This window comes from Cherax quadricarinatus, chromosome 1 (genome assembly GCF_038502225.1).
Source record: "Cherax quadricarinatus isolate ZL_2023a chromosome 1, ASM3850222v1, whole genome shotgun sequence".
Classification (NCBI taxonomy): domain Eukaryota; kingdom Metazoa; phylum Arthropoda; class Malacostraca; order Decapoda; family Parastacidae; genus Cherax; species Cherax quadricarinatus.
This window is the reverse complement of record NC_091292.1, coordinates 70,678,055-70,696,660: the sequence shown is the minus strand read 5'-3', so window position 1 is coordinate 70,696,660 and position 18,606 is coordinate 70,678,055. Positions and strand designations below refer to the sequence as shown.

The window sequence follows — 18,606 nt, the reverse complement described above, 5'->3', positions numbered from 1 at the left end:
CCTATTTTGGTGTCATCAGCAAATCTACTTATGTCGCTATTTATTCTATCATCTTTGTCGTTTATGTAGATTGTGAACAACAAGGGGTCCAACACTGACCCCTGTCGAACACTGCCTGTGACGTGCCCCCATTCTGATTTCTCCCCATTTATGCAAACTCGCTGCTGCCTATTCGTCAACCATGCCTCAACCCAAGAAAAAATTTCTCCTCCTATTCTGTGTGCCTTAAGTTTCCTCAATAGCCTCTGATGTGGAACTCTATCAAAAGCCTTACTGAAATCCATATACACAATATCATATTCAATACCATGATCTACATCCTCAAATACCTTAGTGAAGAAAGTTAGTAAATTCATAAGACAGGAACACCCCTTTGTAAAACCATGCTGAGATTCATTAATCAATTTATGCCTTTCGAGATGGCTACGAATTGTGTCAGCAATTACCGATTCCACAAATTTTCCCACTATGGAGGTAAGCCTTATTGGTCTATAGTTCGAAGCTAAGGACCTGTCACCTGCCTTGTAAATAGGTATTACATTTGCCATTTTCCATTTATCAGGCACTATGCTAGTTTGCAGTGATATGTTGAAAAGATTAGCCAAAGTTATGCTAAGTTCCTCTTTACATTCCTTTAACACCCTTGCAAACAGTTCATCAGGGCCTGGGGATTTGTTAGGTTTTAATTTCTCTATTTGTGAGACCCATATCACTAGTTACTGCAATCGTGCATAGTTTATCGTCCCGTTCTACATAATCTATTATTTCTGGAATTTCGCTAGCATTTTCCTGGGTAAAAACTGAGAGGAAGTAAGTATTGAAAATTTCACACATATCCTTATCATTATCAGTGATCTGACCTGAGTTACTCTTAAGTGGGCCTATCTTGTCCCTAATCTTACCTCTGTGTCTCAGTAGTAGTAACCAGTTACCAGTAACCAGTGTACCAGTAGTTGACTCACTACCAACCGTCTCTGCTCTCAGTAGTAGTAACCAGTTACCAGTAACCAGTGTACCAGTAGTTGACTCACTACCAACCGTCTCTGCCTGAGTCACTGTCTATTCATACTGTGCTGACCACAGCAGTATTCAAAGACCCCCTCACATATGGGTACTGTGTGCGGCCAGTCAGTGTTACGAGAGTGAGCAAGGAGACAAGGTTACGGCTGTTAGGGCGCTCCCCACATTATCTGTAATTATACGTACTTCCAGCCTACGTGAGTATTACTTTACCCTATCCACGTATTCGAACTCCCACATGATGTGTGTACCTGAAAGAACCTTTTGGGTTAGTCTTCGAATCCCCTGCGACCTTAGCCTTGAAATCCCTTTTTGCTTTTCTTATTCCTTTTTTTTATTTCTCTCTTTAATTGAATATATTGATTTCTAAACTGCCCCTCTTCTCTTTTGATACACCTATATATGCCTCTCTTTTGACCAATGAGATGTTTTAATCTATTGTTCATCCATTTGGGATCATTTTTGTTAGATCTAATTTCCCTACTCAGAACAAAAGTTGTCTGGCAGCTAGAACTATGCTCTGAAAAATGTCATATTGGCAACCCAGACCACCTACCTGACCCATATTCAGGACATCCCAATTTAGTCCACCCAGGTAATTCTTCAGTCCCATGAAATCAGCCAAGCAAAAGTCTGGGACAGTGATTTGATTGCAGTTATCTGGGTAACTCCATGATATATTGAAATTAAGTGATTTGTGATCGCTTTCCCCAAGCTCATCATTAACCTCAAGATTATTAACTAGGGATTCTTTGTTGGCAAGAACCAAGTCAAGTAGACGATTTCTTCTACTTGGTTCAGTCACAAACTGTTTTAAAAAGCAATCCTGAACCATATCAAGAAAGTCACTAGACTCAAGATTTCCTCTCACATTGTTCCAATCAATTAGTCTAAAGTTAAAATCTCCCATTAACACAACATTTTCATATCTAGATGCCTTATGAATTTCGTCCCATAGCAGCTTACTGCACTTTCTATCAAGGTTTGGGGGGCCTATAAATCACACCCAAAATTAACTTTCCACTACCCTCGAGAAACTGTAGCTAAACAGATTCTGTGTCCGATGGTTCTAATTTTATATCTTGTCTAACACAACAATTTAAATTATCTCTGACCTGCATTGCCACTCCACCTCCCTTCCTGTTGACCCTATCAGCATGGAATAGTTTATAACCCTGTATGTTGATTTCAGAAGGCATTTCTCTATCTTTCAAGTTGAACCAGGTCTCCATTATAGCAATAATATCCATATTACCTGCACTTGCAAGTAATCTTAGCTCATCTATCTTATTTCTTAGACTCCTACTATTTGTATAGTAAACCTTACTCGAGCTAGTCACTAGTTGCCCACTACTATCTCTCTTCGTTGGTCAATTGCTTTGCCTTTACTAGCAACTTTATTTTGAATATTGTCTTTTAAACATATCCCTGAGGTATCCTGGTTATATCTGCTGCTTTCAACCCTAGTACTGCAGCCTGATTGTTTCCCACAGACACCCATACCTCTATAATCTACCAGTTTAAAGTCCTAGACATATCTCCAATAACCCCCTCAATCGAACTGGCTAATGCAACCACTCCAGCCCGAGAGAGATGAACCCCATCCCTTGCATACATATCATGTTTGTCATAGAATATGTCCCAGTTATCAATGAATGGGATTGCAAGTTCCTTGCAGTACCTGTCTAGCCAGCAATTTATACCAAATGCCCTAGACATCCATTTACTGCCCACTCCTCTTCTAGGCAAGATGCTACATATGACTGGGATCCCTCCCCTGCTCTTCCTCATATACATCAATGATCCTCCAAACGTATCCCAACACCTGAACCCCATTCTCTTTGCTGACGACACGACTTATGTCATCTCTCACCCTAATCTTGCCACCCTCAACACCATTGTTAACAAGGAGCTGATCAAAATATCGACTTGGATGACAGCCAATAAACTTACGCTTAACACTGACAAAACCTACTATATTGTTTGGTAGCAGAGCAGGAGTTGCGCAAATTAACATTAAGATCGACAACACTCTAATTGCCAGACATAATGAGGGCAAATTCCTAGGCCTATACCTCGACAACAACCTGAATTTCAGCACCCATATCTAACACAACCAAAAAAGCATCCAAAATGGTTGGGATCCTCTCCAAGATACGATACTACGTGCCGCAAAATGCCCTTCTCACACTATACCACTCACTCATTTATCCATACCTCACCTATGCTATTTGTGCTTGGGGATCAACTGTAGTAACACACCTAAAGCCAATAATAACCCAACAAAAAGCCACAGTAAGAATGATCACTAAATCCCATCCCTGGCAACACCCCCCCCCCCCACTCTTCATAGATCTAAACTTAATCCCTGTTCAGTACATCCACACTTACTACTGTGCAGTATACATCTACAGGACCTTAAATTCCAATATTAACCTTGACCTAAAATGCTTTCTTGATAGTTGTGACAGAACCCACAGGCATAACACCAGACACGAACATCTCTATGACATTCCCCGTGTCCGACTAAACCTTTACAAAAATTCAATGCATGTCAAAGGCCCTAAAATCTGGAACACCCTACCTGAAAACTCTAGAACTGCAGACACATTCATCACCTTCAAAACTACCATTAGAAAACATCTTATCTCCCTGATACACCCCGTCAACTAATTACACGAATACCACCTGGTGGTTCACACTTACACTCACTCACCCATTTGACCATAAACAGAAATATCAATCTCAATCTTTAAATAATGAATCCTAACTAGTCATAAGTTGGCCTGTGATACTCCAATACTGAAACTATGTATTGTGCCAAAACAAAAGCATTCACATTGCTAAACTCACAAACTAGTATTTAGTCACTTAGCCATAATACCAACTTACCTCATAATTTGTAATATTTTAAAGTTAAGAATTAATCTAAGTCTGACAGAAATGCCTAGCCATGCTAGATGTTCTAGTGGCCCCCTCTGTAATTAGTATTTTACTACATGTAAACCACACAATAACCAAATTCTGTAAACTCAGCACTGTAATCCTTATAGAGAATAAACTTTGAATTTGAATTTAGACCTGACTACAGCAGCTCCTGTCTCCTGCCATTCCCGATGTCATTTCCACCAGCACTAAGACAGATAATGGGCTTGTTCCCATTGCCTGACATAATATTATCCAACCTGCTGACTATGTCACCAACACCAGCTCCTGGTGTTGGTGACAGTCCATGTATCTTACCTGAGAACCTCCCACAATCAGAATATTCTTACCTTGATAAGCAGGGGGAGTCAGTGGTACCTTTAATCTCACTAACCACTGAAGTACACTCGTCCTGGAGAACAGAGAATTGATGTCCTACCTTTACATCTCTATTAACCTTCCTTATCATCATCCTTCCTGAATTGTGAACCACTTGCCACTTTAAGCGGCTGCCACTCTCCAAATCACTGCTTGTAACTTTTTCCTCCTCACCAGCTACCACCATCTCACACTCACTCCCAAAACCATCTAAATGAAGCTTCAGCCTCCTATTTTCCTCCTGAAGAAGTAAAATCTCCTTCTTCAACACTTTAACCTGAGATTCTAAAACACTACAACAAGCCATGGTGCTAGGTAACACCCCACGCTAATCCCAGACAGCTTAGGACAGGTATGACCACACGCGATCACTGACCTCAGTGTACTGTTCATTAGTCACATCTCCAGGCCCCTCATATTACGCCTGCTTTCCATTTTGAAAATTTTATTCACACAAAAAATAGAAGATTTACTGTTATGCAGACTGCTGCATTATTGTAAAAATGGTATAAATAATATCAGCACGTTTATGAAAGCATATTAGACCCACCAGTTGACATGTACTGGACATGTGACTTGATTTGTTTACTCTTGAACACTGGCAAAAATCAAACTTTCCGCTACTTTGAGCTCAATTTCAAGGTATGTACTTTTAGTCTGTAAACCATTCAAAATCATCTCTATTTCTGTAATATATCTTCCATTCTATCAAATGAGACCAAGAAAACAAGAATACAACTATAAATACCATACATAAAAACACCACAAAATCGCTGTTTTAAACCAATAACACGGTCAGAGTTTTGTTTTTCTCATTATGCACTGCATGCTGCTGGATTCTTTTTTATACTGCGCACAGTGACCACTCAAGGCCCATTCTCTCGAATGTAAATCTACCAGCTTTCTCCTTCAAGACTGCTAGCCGCTAGAATTTTGCTGTAGTATTACGGAACCGACACTGGCTTGCAAGCCATAATATTATGGGACCAACAGTGTAAGAGTTAAAAGCTCCTCAAAATATTCCCGCCATCTTCCCAATACCTCCATCTCACCATCTACTGACTCTGCTACTCTATTTTTAACTGACAAATCCATTCGTTCCCTGGTATTTCTAAACCTGTTTATCACCAAAAAAATTTTTCATGCCTTTTCCAAATCCATAAATGCAATGAAAACCTCTTTACCCTTATCGAAATACTGTTCGCCTATATGCTTCACTGTAAACATCCCCTACACTTCCTAAAGCCTCCTTGCTCACCTGGTATACTGCTCTCTGTCTTTCAATAATAACTACCATACACCTTACCAGGTACACAACAGGCTTATTCCCTTATAATTTTTACACTCTCTTGTTTCCCTTTTGCCTTTATACAAAGGAATTATGCATGCTCTCTGCCAATTCCTAGTTACATTCCCCTCTTCCATACATTTATTAAATAAAAGCACCGACCATTTCGAAACTATATCCCCACTTGCTTTTAGCATTTCTGTCTTCATCCCATCAATCCCAGGTATCTTCAATTATTTTCAGGAAAAAGGTATACTGCATATCGTAGCTTGAAATGTTGTGTGGGGGCAATGAGCTTTGAGTGGCTAATCACCCCTCCAATATAACATTTTTTCTTACCAAAATATACTCATTCATGCTTCATAATTTTTGCTAATAAAACTGAACTTTAGTTGCAAAAAATTATGGATCATTGATTACCCAGATTTATCATCATCCAAAGGATTCCCTGCCCCCATTACTTTGGATACTTAGTAATATACAGTACAATAAGATAATTAATATACAATAAGTACATCAATTCATCCAACTCATGATACAGATAAAAGTCCTAATTTTATAATTAAAGTTTGTTATTTAAACACACATTAATAAATTGATATTTAAATTAAAATATGAAAATCAAGATACAAGGCAATATTATTAAAACTATTGTCGAACACACACACACACATATACAAGTATATCAACAAGTGCCTTTGACAAACAGTAACACTACAATCTTTATATAAAATTAACAATTCATTTACATATGCTATAACAATAACTGCATAACCACTTTTGGCTTAATAATAAAAATAGTAATATGTAAAAATAATATTGTATACCATTTTAACTGCTCTAATTGCAAAGTACTTATTTACTGAAAGACTTTAATTAGCTTAATAAAAATAACTCATATAATTACTTGCCTGTCTTTCACACGTAGGATCTGGGTATAAAAGTGTGGTATATTCTCATAGCTCTGCTTGTCTGTTACAGAATATACCAGCATAAAACCATCCCCCTTCCTCATATACTGTTCCCGCATGGCACTGAATTCCTCTTGTCCTGCAGTGTCCAAAACTGAAAGAAAAAAAATAAAGGTAATAAATAATCAAACCTTTCATATCAAATTCACAAGTGATCTTTTTTGGGTTGCCAATGTCACAGTTTACAAAATCTTAAAGATTTACTTCATAAATGAGAGCATTTTCAGTGGATCTACTGAAACAGCCATCAATTGTAGAATACACTGTAGAGTAAATAGCACAAAACCTCAATTCACTTCAAGGCTGCGAATGGAGACAAATGCAGTATCATTCAACCTTTAATGCCAACATTCTTGCCACACAGTGGACTTTAAATTGTTACACTGTAATACTGTAATCTTTATTAACTACTTCAAAACCATGTAGCATCACCTGATATAATATTAAATTTTCCTGTACTCACTCACTCATCTAATGACCATACAAACTATGTATTATTGCCTTACTATTCTTAAGTTAATCTTTAAGTTTGCCCAAAATACTCAGCATACAGAAGGGCTTTTGGCATGCACACCCAACTATTATATTACTCTGTACAAAATAAAAAATCTAGTCTAATCAAGGATCACATTATATTGCATTTCTCTCTTTTTTCACCATGTTAGTACTGTGTCCTGTTTATTTTCACTTCAAAGCTATCTGCCGAGTTTTCTAGTGATGAGCAAATCGTTAATCCAAGCCCAAAATTATCTCCTATACAATAAGATTATTTTGCTTAACCTTTTACGTGGCCATTTGTTAAAGGCTTCCTGGAAATCAAGGTAAACTACATCTGTGGAGAATATTTCTATTTTTTCATACAGTTATATAATTGAAGAATTAAATTTGTTATTCTGGAACTTTTAATGTTAAATCCTTGTTGATTTTTGGCTAAGAAGAACTTCCAAAAAATATTACAGCTTCATCCATAATTATGTTCTTCCATAATTGATGTAAAGATAATTAGGAGTACAGGTCTTCCATCACAAATCCGGCATCATTGGGACCTGTAGTGTGCCGGATTACTGAGTTTGCCGAATTACAGAGTGGTTAGGTTAGAATACACTTAATAAAATTAACCAACTTGACTTACACAGTTCATTGAACATCAGCAAAAATCGAACATTTCCGCTACTTTGAGGTACTTTTCGTTATGAAAGCAATCAAAATCATGTCTATTTCTGTAATATATCTTCCATTCTATCAAATGAGTCCAAAAAATGAGAATACAACCATTAAAACCATACGAAAATATACTGCAAAGAGGCGGCTAATGGCTGAGAAGTAAACTCCCTTATTTATCATCTGTCTTTTTTATTTTTGTTGTACGTTAAGAAGCATCTTTCCATCATACATTGCCCAAGTTTCAATGAGATAGCCCAACAAACAACTGAGAAAAAAAAAATATTTACCAAAAATCATATATGGCAAGCCCAAGCCAGGTACTGGAAATAAGTCACTTTGATTTTTCTGGGTTATCCCAGGTTCTCTATACATACACTGCTATGTATGATAATCTATGTAACTGTATTTGTGTATACCTGAATAAACTTATTTACTTCTAGTCTGTCAACTGAGTACAAGAAACCGCCCATTCACTGATTTCAACTACCCAATAAAGTGGTCAGAAATTGGCAATTTGGCCGATTTCACACATATTTCAACAGATGCCAATTTCAAAATAGGATCCAGAATAAACAATGCAGACATTTCTGGCACTAAAATAACATTTTCTCTGTTCATTAGTCACAGCTACAGGCCCCTCTTATATTACTCTTGCTTACCATTTGGAATTTTTACTGTTATGCAGACTAATGCATTATTGTAATAATTGTATAAATAATGTCAATCCATTCTTGACTCCGTATTGGAATTTAGACTGGCAGGCAGACAGGTATTGGACGGTGACGTCATTTGTTTACTCTTGAGCTTCGCTAAAGAATAGAACATTTTCGCTACTGTGAGCGCAATTTCAAGGTACTTTTCGTCATGAAAGCAATCAAAATCATATCTATTTTTGTAATATATCTTTCATTCTATCAAATGAGACTGAAAAAATGAGAATATAACCATAACAACCATACAAAAATATACCGCTAAGCAGCCGCTAATGGCTGAGAAGTGAACTCTGCTATTTATGGTCTGATTTCTTTCATTTTTGGTGTACGTGAAGAAGTATCTTTCCATCATACATTACCCAAGTTTGAATAAGATAACCCAACAAACAACTGAGAAAATAATAATAATAATAATAATAATATCTTTTATTTACTACACGTACATGTACAAGGAATACAGGCCTAGCTGACATCAGTGACATACTACTGTATAGAAAGGCACTTGTTATGCAGAGTATTTCAAGAAAATTAGGTCAGTGTCCCAGGATAACACCCACACCAGTCGGCTAACACCCAGGTACCCATTTACTGATGGGTAAACAGACAACAGGTGTAAAGAAACACGCCTAATGTTTCTACCCTGGCTGGGAATCGAATATTTACCAAAAATCATATATGGCTAACCCAAGCCAGGTACTAAAAATAAGCCACGTTGACTTTTTGGGGGTTATCCTAGGTTCTCTACACACATGCTGCTATGTGTGATAATCTATAGAGAGAAAATAACTTTTTTGTTTCATGTTTATGGTGGAGTACGAGTGTACATCATAGTTAGCCCTGTGCTATACTCCGTTTTCTCTAATATAACCCCCCAAGACAGGGATAGGAGAATGGTATTTGTTTACCATATCCTCTTCATAACTCTGTCGAACTGCTCGGTGTTATGCCAAATATTATTCATTCTGGAGTATTTAACATGTTTTATGTTATTTGTATTGTTTCTTATGTCATATTAGATCAATTGTGATAGGCAAATAAGCTGTAGTGTTGATATTAGCATAATAATAAAGCATATTCTCCTGCTTCATGAGACTGAGCTCATGGCAACCGACAGTGGCTTCAAAGCCACCTTATCTTTAATGGATAATGTACTGTGTAGGTGCTTTACATAATGAGAAGCATTTCTTTTATTCATTGGAACCATGGCTAGGGCTAAAAGAAAGCAGGTTAAAACAATAAATGGAGAAAAAGAAATTGGAATGACTTATGCAGCAAGTAGCGCCACCAAACAGTACCAGCAGGTTGGTGTGGCGACCCTGGAAATTTGAAATTATGCTAGCCAAAATTAGTGCCGAATAACTGAAGGAACCGAATAACTGATGCCAGATTTGTGATGGCGGACCTGTACCACAAAATTGAAGGGCTTACTGTAGGTTAGGGCAGATGACCTGTCTTATTTTCAGAATATTGGAGTAACTAGCCAGCTTACATTCACTTGGCACCTTGCAGTCTTTAACCAACTTGTTAAAAATTACTGCTACTGGAAGAGCAATTTGATGTCTTCCCTGTGAAGTGTCTGGTTGATAGTTCATCTAGTCTAGTTTTATTCATGATCAGCTTCTCTAGGTATGTTTTTTTTTTAACCCTGTCTACAGAAGCAATAAAGGGACTGTGCCTGAGTACAATGGTACCAACACTGTTGTAAGGGTGAAGCATGGGCTTTCCATGTTGTAGTGAGGAGAAGAATGGAGGCAACAGAGATGCTTGAGGACAATGTGTGGAGAAAATATTATGCAGACAAATTCAAACTTTGGAGATTAGTAAGACATATGGAATTAACAAAATTATTATTCAGAGGGTTGAAAAGGAATTGTTGAGGTGGTCTGGTCATTTAGAGAGGAAGGAAAAAAAATTGGGATGGAAGGAAAGAGGGGTAAGGGTCAGAGGGAAAATTGGGATGGTAGCAGTAATGTTGAAGGATCAGTTATGGAAGGAGAAAAGAGAATATGAATGTGTAAATTCAAGAATTATGTGGATTAAAGTAAAGGTTGGATGCGAAAAGTGGGTCATAATAAGCGTGTATGCACCTGGAGAAGAGAGGAATGCAGAGGAGAGAGAGAGATTTTGGGAGATGTTAAGTGAGAGAGTAATTGTGGTAGGGGACCTGAATGCTAAAGTAGGAGAAACTTTTAGAGAGGGTGTGGTAGGTAAGTTTGGGGTGCCTGGTGTAAATGATAATGGGAGCCCTTTGATTGAACTTTGTATAGAAAGGGGTTTAGTTATAGGTAATACATATTTTAAGAAAAAGAGGATAAATAAGTATACAAGATATGATGTAGGGCGAAATGACAGTAGTTTGTTGGATTATGTATTGGTAGATAAAAGACTGTTGAGTAGACTTCAGGATATACATGTTTATAGAGGGGCCACAGATATATCAGATCACTTTCTAGTTGTAGCTACATTGAGGGTAAAAGGTAGATGGGATACAAGGAGAATAAAAGCATCAGGGAAGAGAGAGGTGAAGGTTTATAAACTAAAAGAGGAGGCAGTTAGGGTAAGACATAAACAGCTATTGGAGGATAGATGGGCTAATGAGAGCATAGGCAATGGGGTCGAAGAAGTATGGGGTAGGTTTAAAAATGTAGTGTTAGAGTGTTCAGCAGAAGTTTGTGGTTACAGGAAAATGGGTGCAGGAGGGAAGAGGAGCGATTGGTGGAATGATGATGTGAAGAGAGTAGTAAGGGAGAAAAAGTTAGCATATGAGAAGTTTTTACAAAGTAGAAGTGATGCAAGGAGGGAAGAGTATATGGAGAAAAAGAGAGAGGTTAAGACAGTGGTGAAGCAATGTAAAAAGAGAGCAAATGAGAGAGTGGGTGAGATGTTATCAACAAATTTTGTTGAAAATAAGAAAAAGTTTTGGAGTGAGATTAACAAGTTAAGGAAGCCTAGAGAACAAATGGATTTGTCAGTTAAAAATAGGAGAGGAGAGTTATTAAATGGAGAGTTAGAGGTATTGGGAAGATGGAGGGAATATTTTGAGGAATTGTTAAATGTTGATGAAGATAGGGAAGCTGTGAGTTCGTGTATAGGGCAAGGAGGAATAACATCTTGTAGGTGTGGGGGAGAGCCAGTTGTGAGTGTGGGGGAAGTTCGTGAGGCAGTAGGTAAAATGAAAGGGGGTAAGGCAGCCGGGATTGATGGAATAAAGATAGAAATGTTAAAAGCAGGTGGGGATATAGTTTTGGAGTGGTTGGTGCAGTTATTTAATAAATGTATGGAAGAGGGTAAGGTACCTAGGGATTGGCAGAGAGCATGCATAGTTCCTTTGTATAAAGGCAAAGGGGACAAAAGAGAGTGCAAAAATTATAGGGGAGAAGTCTGTTAAGTATACCTGGTAAAGTGTATGGTAGAGTTATTATTGAAAGAATTAAGAGTAAGACAGAGAATAAGATAGCAGATGAACAAGGAGGCTTTAGGAAAGGTAGGGGGGGTGTGGACCAGGTGTTTACAGTGAAACATATAAATGAACACTATTTAGATAAGGCTAAAGAGGTCTTTGTGGCAGATGTTGCAGGTGTATGGTGTAGGAGGTAGGTTACTGAAAGCAGTGAAGAGTTTTTACGAGGATAGTGAGGCTCAAGTTAGAGTATGTAGGAAAGAGGGAAATTATTTCCCAGTAAAAGTAGGCCTTAGACAAGGATGTGTGATGTCACCGTGGTTGTTTAATATATTTATAGATGGGGCTGTAAGAGAAGTAAATGCGAGGGTCTTGGCAAGAGGCGTGGAGTTAAAAGATAAAGAATCACACAAAGTGGGAGTTGTCACAGTTGCTCTTTGCTGATGACACTGTGCTCTTGGGAGATTCTGAAGAGAAGTTGCAGAGATTGGTGGATGAATTTGGTAGGGTGTGCAAAAGAAGAAAATTAAAAGTGAATACAGGAAAGAGTAAGGTTATGAGGATAACAAAAAGATTAAGTGATGAAAGATTGGATATCAGATTGGATGGAGAGAGTATGGAGGAGGTGAATGTATTCAGATATTTGGGAGTGGACGTGTCAGCGGATGGGTCTATGAAAGATGAGGTGAATCATAGAATTGATGAGGGGAAAAGGGGGAGCGGTGCACTTAGGAGTCTGTGGAGACAAAGAACTTTGTCCTTGGAGGCAAAGAGGGGAATGTATGAGAGAATAGTTTTACCAACACTCTTATATGGGTGTGAAGCATGGGTGATGAATGTTGCAGCAAGGAGAAGGCTGGAGGCAGTGGAGATGTCATGTCTGAGGGCAATGTGTGGTGTGAATATAATGCAGAGAATTCGTAGTTTGGAAGTTAGGAGGAGGTGCGGGATTACCAAAACTGTTGTCCAGAGGGCCGAGGAAGGGTTGTTGAGGTGGTTCAGACATGTAGAGAGAATGGAGCAAAACAGAGTGACTTCAAGAGTGTATCAGTCTGTAGTGGAAGGAAGGCGGGGTAGGGGTCGGCCTAGGAAAGGTTGGAGGGAGGGGGTAAAGGAGGTTTTGTGTTCGAGGGGCTTGGACTTCCAGCAGGCATGCGTGAGCGTGTTTGATAGGAGTGAATGGAGACAAATGGTTTTTAATACTTGACGTGCTGTTGGATTAAGAGCAAAGTAACATTTATGAAGGGGTTCAGGGAAACCGACAGGCCGGACTGGAGTCCTGGAGATGGGAAGTACAGTGCCTGCACTCTGAAGGAGGGGTGTTAATGTTGCAGTTTAAAAATTGTAGTGTAAAGCACCCTTCTGGCAAGACAGTGATGGAGTGAATGATGGTGAAAGTTTTTCTTTTTCGGGCCACCCTGCCTTGGTGGGAATCGGTCAGTGTGATAATAAAAAAAAAATATTATTCAGAGGGTTGAAAAGGAATTGTTGAGGTGGTCTGGTCATTTAGAGAGGAAGGAGAAAAAATTGGGATGGAAGGAAAGAGGGGTAAGGGTCATCCCAGGAAAGTTTGGAGGAAGTAAAGGAGGAGAAGAGTGCTAAGGCCTTGGACATCCAAGAGGCTTGTGTGAGTATATTAGATAGGATTGAGTGGAGGCAAGTGGTTTTTGTGATTTGACTTGCTGTTGAAGTGTAAGCAAGGTTACATTTATTAAGGGATTCAGGGAAACTGGTCAGCCAGGCTAGAGTCCTATAGGTGAAAAGTACAGTGGCTGCAATTTGAAGGATGGGTGGGCTGTTGTGGTTTCGAGGGTCATCTGAAATGTAGTGTTAGCATGCTTCAGGCAAGATAGTGATTGAACAAGTGACAGCGAAAGTGTTTTCTACTTTGTCGGTTATCCTACCTTAATGGGAGATGGCCGAGTGTTAAAACAAAATTTCTTAATTGTACTGTAATGCTTACCATCAAGAATACACCACTGGGCGTCTACCTCTGTGTGTTGAATATACGAATCTTCTATGGTCGGGTCATAATCGGTCACAAACAGTCGTTGGAAGAACTGTATTGTGAGAGCAGACTTGCCTACACCACCATCCCCAACTACTACCAGTTTGAATGTTAGCAGTTTGTCTGATGGTGGTTTTGACATTCTGTTACTGTTGGCGCTGCCCGACCCTGAGGAAGGCTGGCGTCCTCTTCCCAGCGTTTCTGCTAGAGTTTCTTCCCTCTGTCGCCCTGTCCCCCCCCCCTCTCCCACACTCCGCTAATCACACCTGAAATATGAGAGAGAGATTACAGTATGCACAGTTTACAGAAAACAGCACCAGCTAAAAAAAAAATTAATGTAACTATTTGTCATCATTTCAATGGTCATCCGGTGACCTTATCACCAGCTGTACTTTACGAGCCTCTGATTTCATACCCCTGGCTTTAGAATAAGAGACTGATAATCATCTATCAAGAAAGAACTGAAGAACAGATCATCTCAAAATCACCTCTCCACTTCTATTCTCTAGTACTGTAATAAACTCTAGACTGATGAAACCTGCTGTGCAGGCAAAATGTTTCAGTAATAAAGATACATGAATAAGATGCATGCACAACACTGAATCAGAGTGTAGAGTGCAGAATTGGAAATTTAACTACTGTATGTATGACATAAGGAAACAAATTACAATATACAGTACTGAATTATACCAAAAGATACCAATAGTTTTAAATGAATGGTTTCACTAACAGCATTGTAAAGGTACAGTAGGGCTCCGCTGTACGGCGTTTCACCTTACAGCGTTCCGCTAATACAGCGATGTCAAATTATGACCAAAATTTGCTATACGGTAAGCGGTCTTTCAAATACGGCGCGCCCCATCCGGTTTGTTTACATTCTCCGTGACGACAACTATTATGTCTGGAAACTTTGCAAAATTTCAAGAGTTTTACAGTTACTGAATATTTTATATGTACTCTGATAATTATACTTATGTGTACCTGTACCTAAATATACTTACACACTGTGCTGGTGTGCAGGTACACATTAAATCACTAAGAGTCTCCCTACTCATGACACCAATAGTACATAATAATAATCACTCTTGGGCACATTAAATGTCTTATTTTACATTAATATAGACATTTTCATTAATCCATCTATGATATTTTCCTCAAAATTATATAAGAAACATGTTACATAGCACATAAACATGATACATACACTCGCAAAATAAAAATTGACATAAATATGAGATTTGCTTACACAGCGGCTGTTTAAGTAGTGTCGGAAGAATTACGTTTTCTCTAGTCAAACACTGGGGGATAACTGTAGAAAAATATTCCTTTTGTATGCCTTGTAGGTTTAGCGTTTTTTTATTATGATAATATCATCATCTTCATTCACTCTAAAAATGGTGTGTTGCATGAGAATGGGAGTGTTGCTGTTTGTTTATTCTGTACTAACTTGTACAACTTGTACACAATGTAAGAGTATTTGTATTGCGAGGTAATTATTACAATAAAAACAAATATTGTGAGGCAAAAGTTTTACAAACTCTTACATACATTAATAAACTAAAAGTAAACACACATTAATATGCATTTATTTCGCCTGACCAAGTGATCGCCCACAACCTGTTCAGCTTGCGTTCTTACATTGTCTGAGCTCTGTATCTCGTTCTCTCTCTCATTTACTCTTTCGTTAACTAGTTGGCTCTCATTGATGATGGCATCTAAGCTTAGCTGTGATAAAAAGAGGAGTCGTAAGCCTCTTGCTTTAAGTGCCAAGTTAGAGGATGATGGTGTGCCATTCTGATTTTATTCAATAAACACCCTGCCACTCACCTCTCACACACATTAACATTAATATTTTAAGGTAAGTAGTAAGTGTACTCTGTGTGTATCTTACCTTTTATTGTTTTTAATGCCTATTTCTATTGCTAACTTAATACAAGTTAGTGTACACTTGTTGTCTGGCATTTATTGCATATTTTATAAGTGCTCTCATAATAATACTTGTGGACCTGTGTGGTAGCCGGGCGGAAAGACAACATTATGTTTGCTCTGGTCAGGCACCAGAGAAAATGTGTATGAATCTACATTTGGCCCAGCCACTCCCCCACTCTGCTTTTTGTTTACAATTTTCAGCATGAATTATTCATTACTTCTCCCATCGTTTATGATGGCATCTATAATAATAATAATAATATTTTATTAGGACATGATACATAGTTGTACAAGGTATTATAGAAGTTGGGTGTACATGTCTAAAGCCCCTTGTATGCAGAGCATTACAGGCAGGCTTAAAATTAAATACAGACTATCTAAGCTATAATAGATTTAATGGAAACAGTTACTGTAGACAATTTACAATATCAAGTACAACTGAGTTATTTTAAACAATGAATTTGAACATTTCAATTTTGAAGCATTATAGTTTTACAATTTTGTAACGTTACAGTTAGTAATATAAGAAAATGATCAATTAACTAAGTGTAGTCGTATAATTTAATAACGAGATCTAATCAAATCAAATCAATGATCTGTAGTGCAGTAACAGTTCATATGGGCATTAGACGAGTTACAGTGCATTCAAGACAATTATGTAATGTTATAAAAACATAGTTTGATAAGGTTTCTCTAATTATACAACTGGATTATGCATTTATGAAATATGTTATTCAATATTTGCATTAAGTTAGATATGAGAATTTATTGATCTGTGAGCATTTAACCCTTAAATGGTCCAAACTTATATATACGTTCACTCGCGTAGCGCCTCAAATTTTTTGAGAAAAAAAAAATCTTTTTTTTTAACCCTTTCAGGGTCCGTCCCGTAGATCTACGGCTTTACGTTCAGGGTCCAAACTGTAGATCTACGCCAAAATTCTAGCGGTGTAAAATTTAGCACGAGAAGGCTGGTAGGCCTACATCTGAGAGAATGGGTCTGGGTGGTCAGTGTGCACACGATAGAAAAAATCTGGACGCCCTCATGGCATTGTGGGAACGCCGACAAAGTAGCTTTGTTCATAGTGCCTGGCGGCAAGGAAGCTCTCAATCCCCACTCACTCTCGGGGCAAATTCTGATTCTCCTCTTCACAACTTACAGTTCTAAGACTGATGGAAGTGGAGCTGAAGACGAATTCTATGGTTTTGAACCATATGGTACCACTGTGCCATGTGGTACAATGGTACCATATGGTACAATGGTACCATATGGTACAATGTACCATATAGTACATTGTACCATATGGTACATTATACCATATGGCACAGGGTACAGGGACCCTTATGGAAACAAGTCTGTGACTTTTTTGGGTTATCCTAGGTTCTCCAAACATATGCTGCTAAGTATGATATTCTATGTAACTTTATTTGTGTATACCTAATTAAACTTACTTATGATGCCACATGCACTTAAGTTTATTCAGGTGTACAGAAATACAATTACATAGATTATCATACATAGCAGCATACGTATAAAATCCAAGGATAACCCAAAAAAGTCAGGGTGACTTATTTCCATAGTTATCCCTGTATCTGTACCATATGGTGTCCTGTACTGTATGGTAACCCTGTACCATATGGTAACCCTGTACCATATGGTAACCCCGTACCATATGGTAACCCTGTACCATATGGTAACCCTGTACCATATGGTAACCCCGTACCATATGGTAACCCCGTACCATATGGTAACCCCGTACCATATGGTAACCCTGTACCATATGGTAACCCCGTACCATATGGTAACCCTGTACCATATGGTAACCCCGTACCATATGGTAACCCTGTACCATATGGTAACCCTGTACCATATGGTAACCCTGTACCATATGGTAACCCCGTACCATATGGTAACCCCATACCATATGGTAACCCCATACCATATGGTAACCCCGTACCATATGGTAACCCTGTACCATATGGTAACCCCGTACCATATGGTAACCCCATACCATATGGTAACCCCGTACCATATGGTAACCCCATACCATATGGTAACCCCGTACCATATGGTAACCCTGTACCATATGGTAACCCCGTACCATATGGTAACCCCGTACCATATGGTAACCCCGTACCATATGGTAACCCCGTACCATATGGTAACCCCGTACCATATGGTAACCCCGTACCATATGGTAACCCCGTACCATATGGTAACCCTGTACCATATGGTAACCCCATACCATATGGTAACCCTGTACCATATGGTATCCCCGTACCATATGGTAACCCTGTACCATATGGTAACCCCGTACCATATGGTAACCCTGTACCATATGGTAACCCCGTACCATATGGTAACCCTGTACCATATGGTAACCCTGTACCATATGGTAACCCCGTACCATATGGTAACCCTGTACCATATGGTAACCCTGTACCATATGGTAACCCTGTACCATATGGTAACCCTGTACCATATGGTACCCTGCACCATATGTTATCCTGTACTGCATGGTACCCTATACCATATAGTACAATGTACCATATGGTACCCTGTAACATATGATACCATGTACCATATAGTCAATAGGTGTTGGTTGCATGAGACACCAGCCAAGACTGAGTGGCGATGCAAGCTAGCTACTGACTCCCCAGTTTCCCAGACAAAGTGCTTTGTCTTCCACCTCAAGGAACACGTCAGGTTCCTGTACACTTGTAAATATATAATAGAACATTACTAATATACAACATTTTTGCATATTTTTGTTGTAAACAAAATAATAATGAAAATATTAGTGTTTATT

At 38.6% G+C, this 18,606-nt stretch overlaps 1 protein-coding gene across 3 annotated transcripts in view; it reads right to left on the bottom strand.

Moving 5' to 3' along the window:
- LOC128688579 (ras-related protein M-Ras) overlaps window positions 1-18,606 on the bottom strand; it is a 160,017-nt gene that overhangs the window by 116,868 nt on the left and 24,543 nt on the right. For all 3 annotated transcript variants that reach the window (XR_011391713.1, XM_070082720.1, XM_053776459.2), the window contains exons 3-4: window positions 13,823-14,133; window positions 6,523-6,676 (exon numbers count right to left, since the gene is read on the bottom strand). Coding sequence is in view for 2 of the 3 variants with exons in the window: in XM_070082720.1 (XP_069938821.1) it covers window positions 6,523-6,676; window positions 13,823-14,009 (341 nt within the window). In the remaining variant the exon portion in view is untranslated. The remainder of the gene's footprint in view (window positions 1-6,522; window positions 6,677-13,822; window positions 14,134-18,606) is intronic.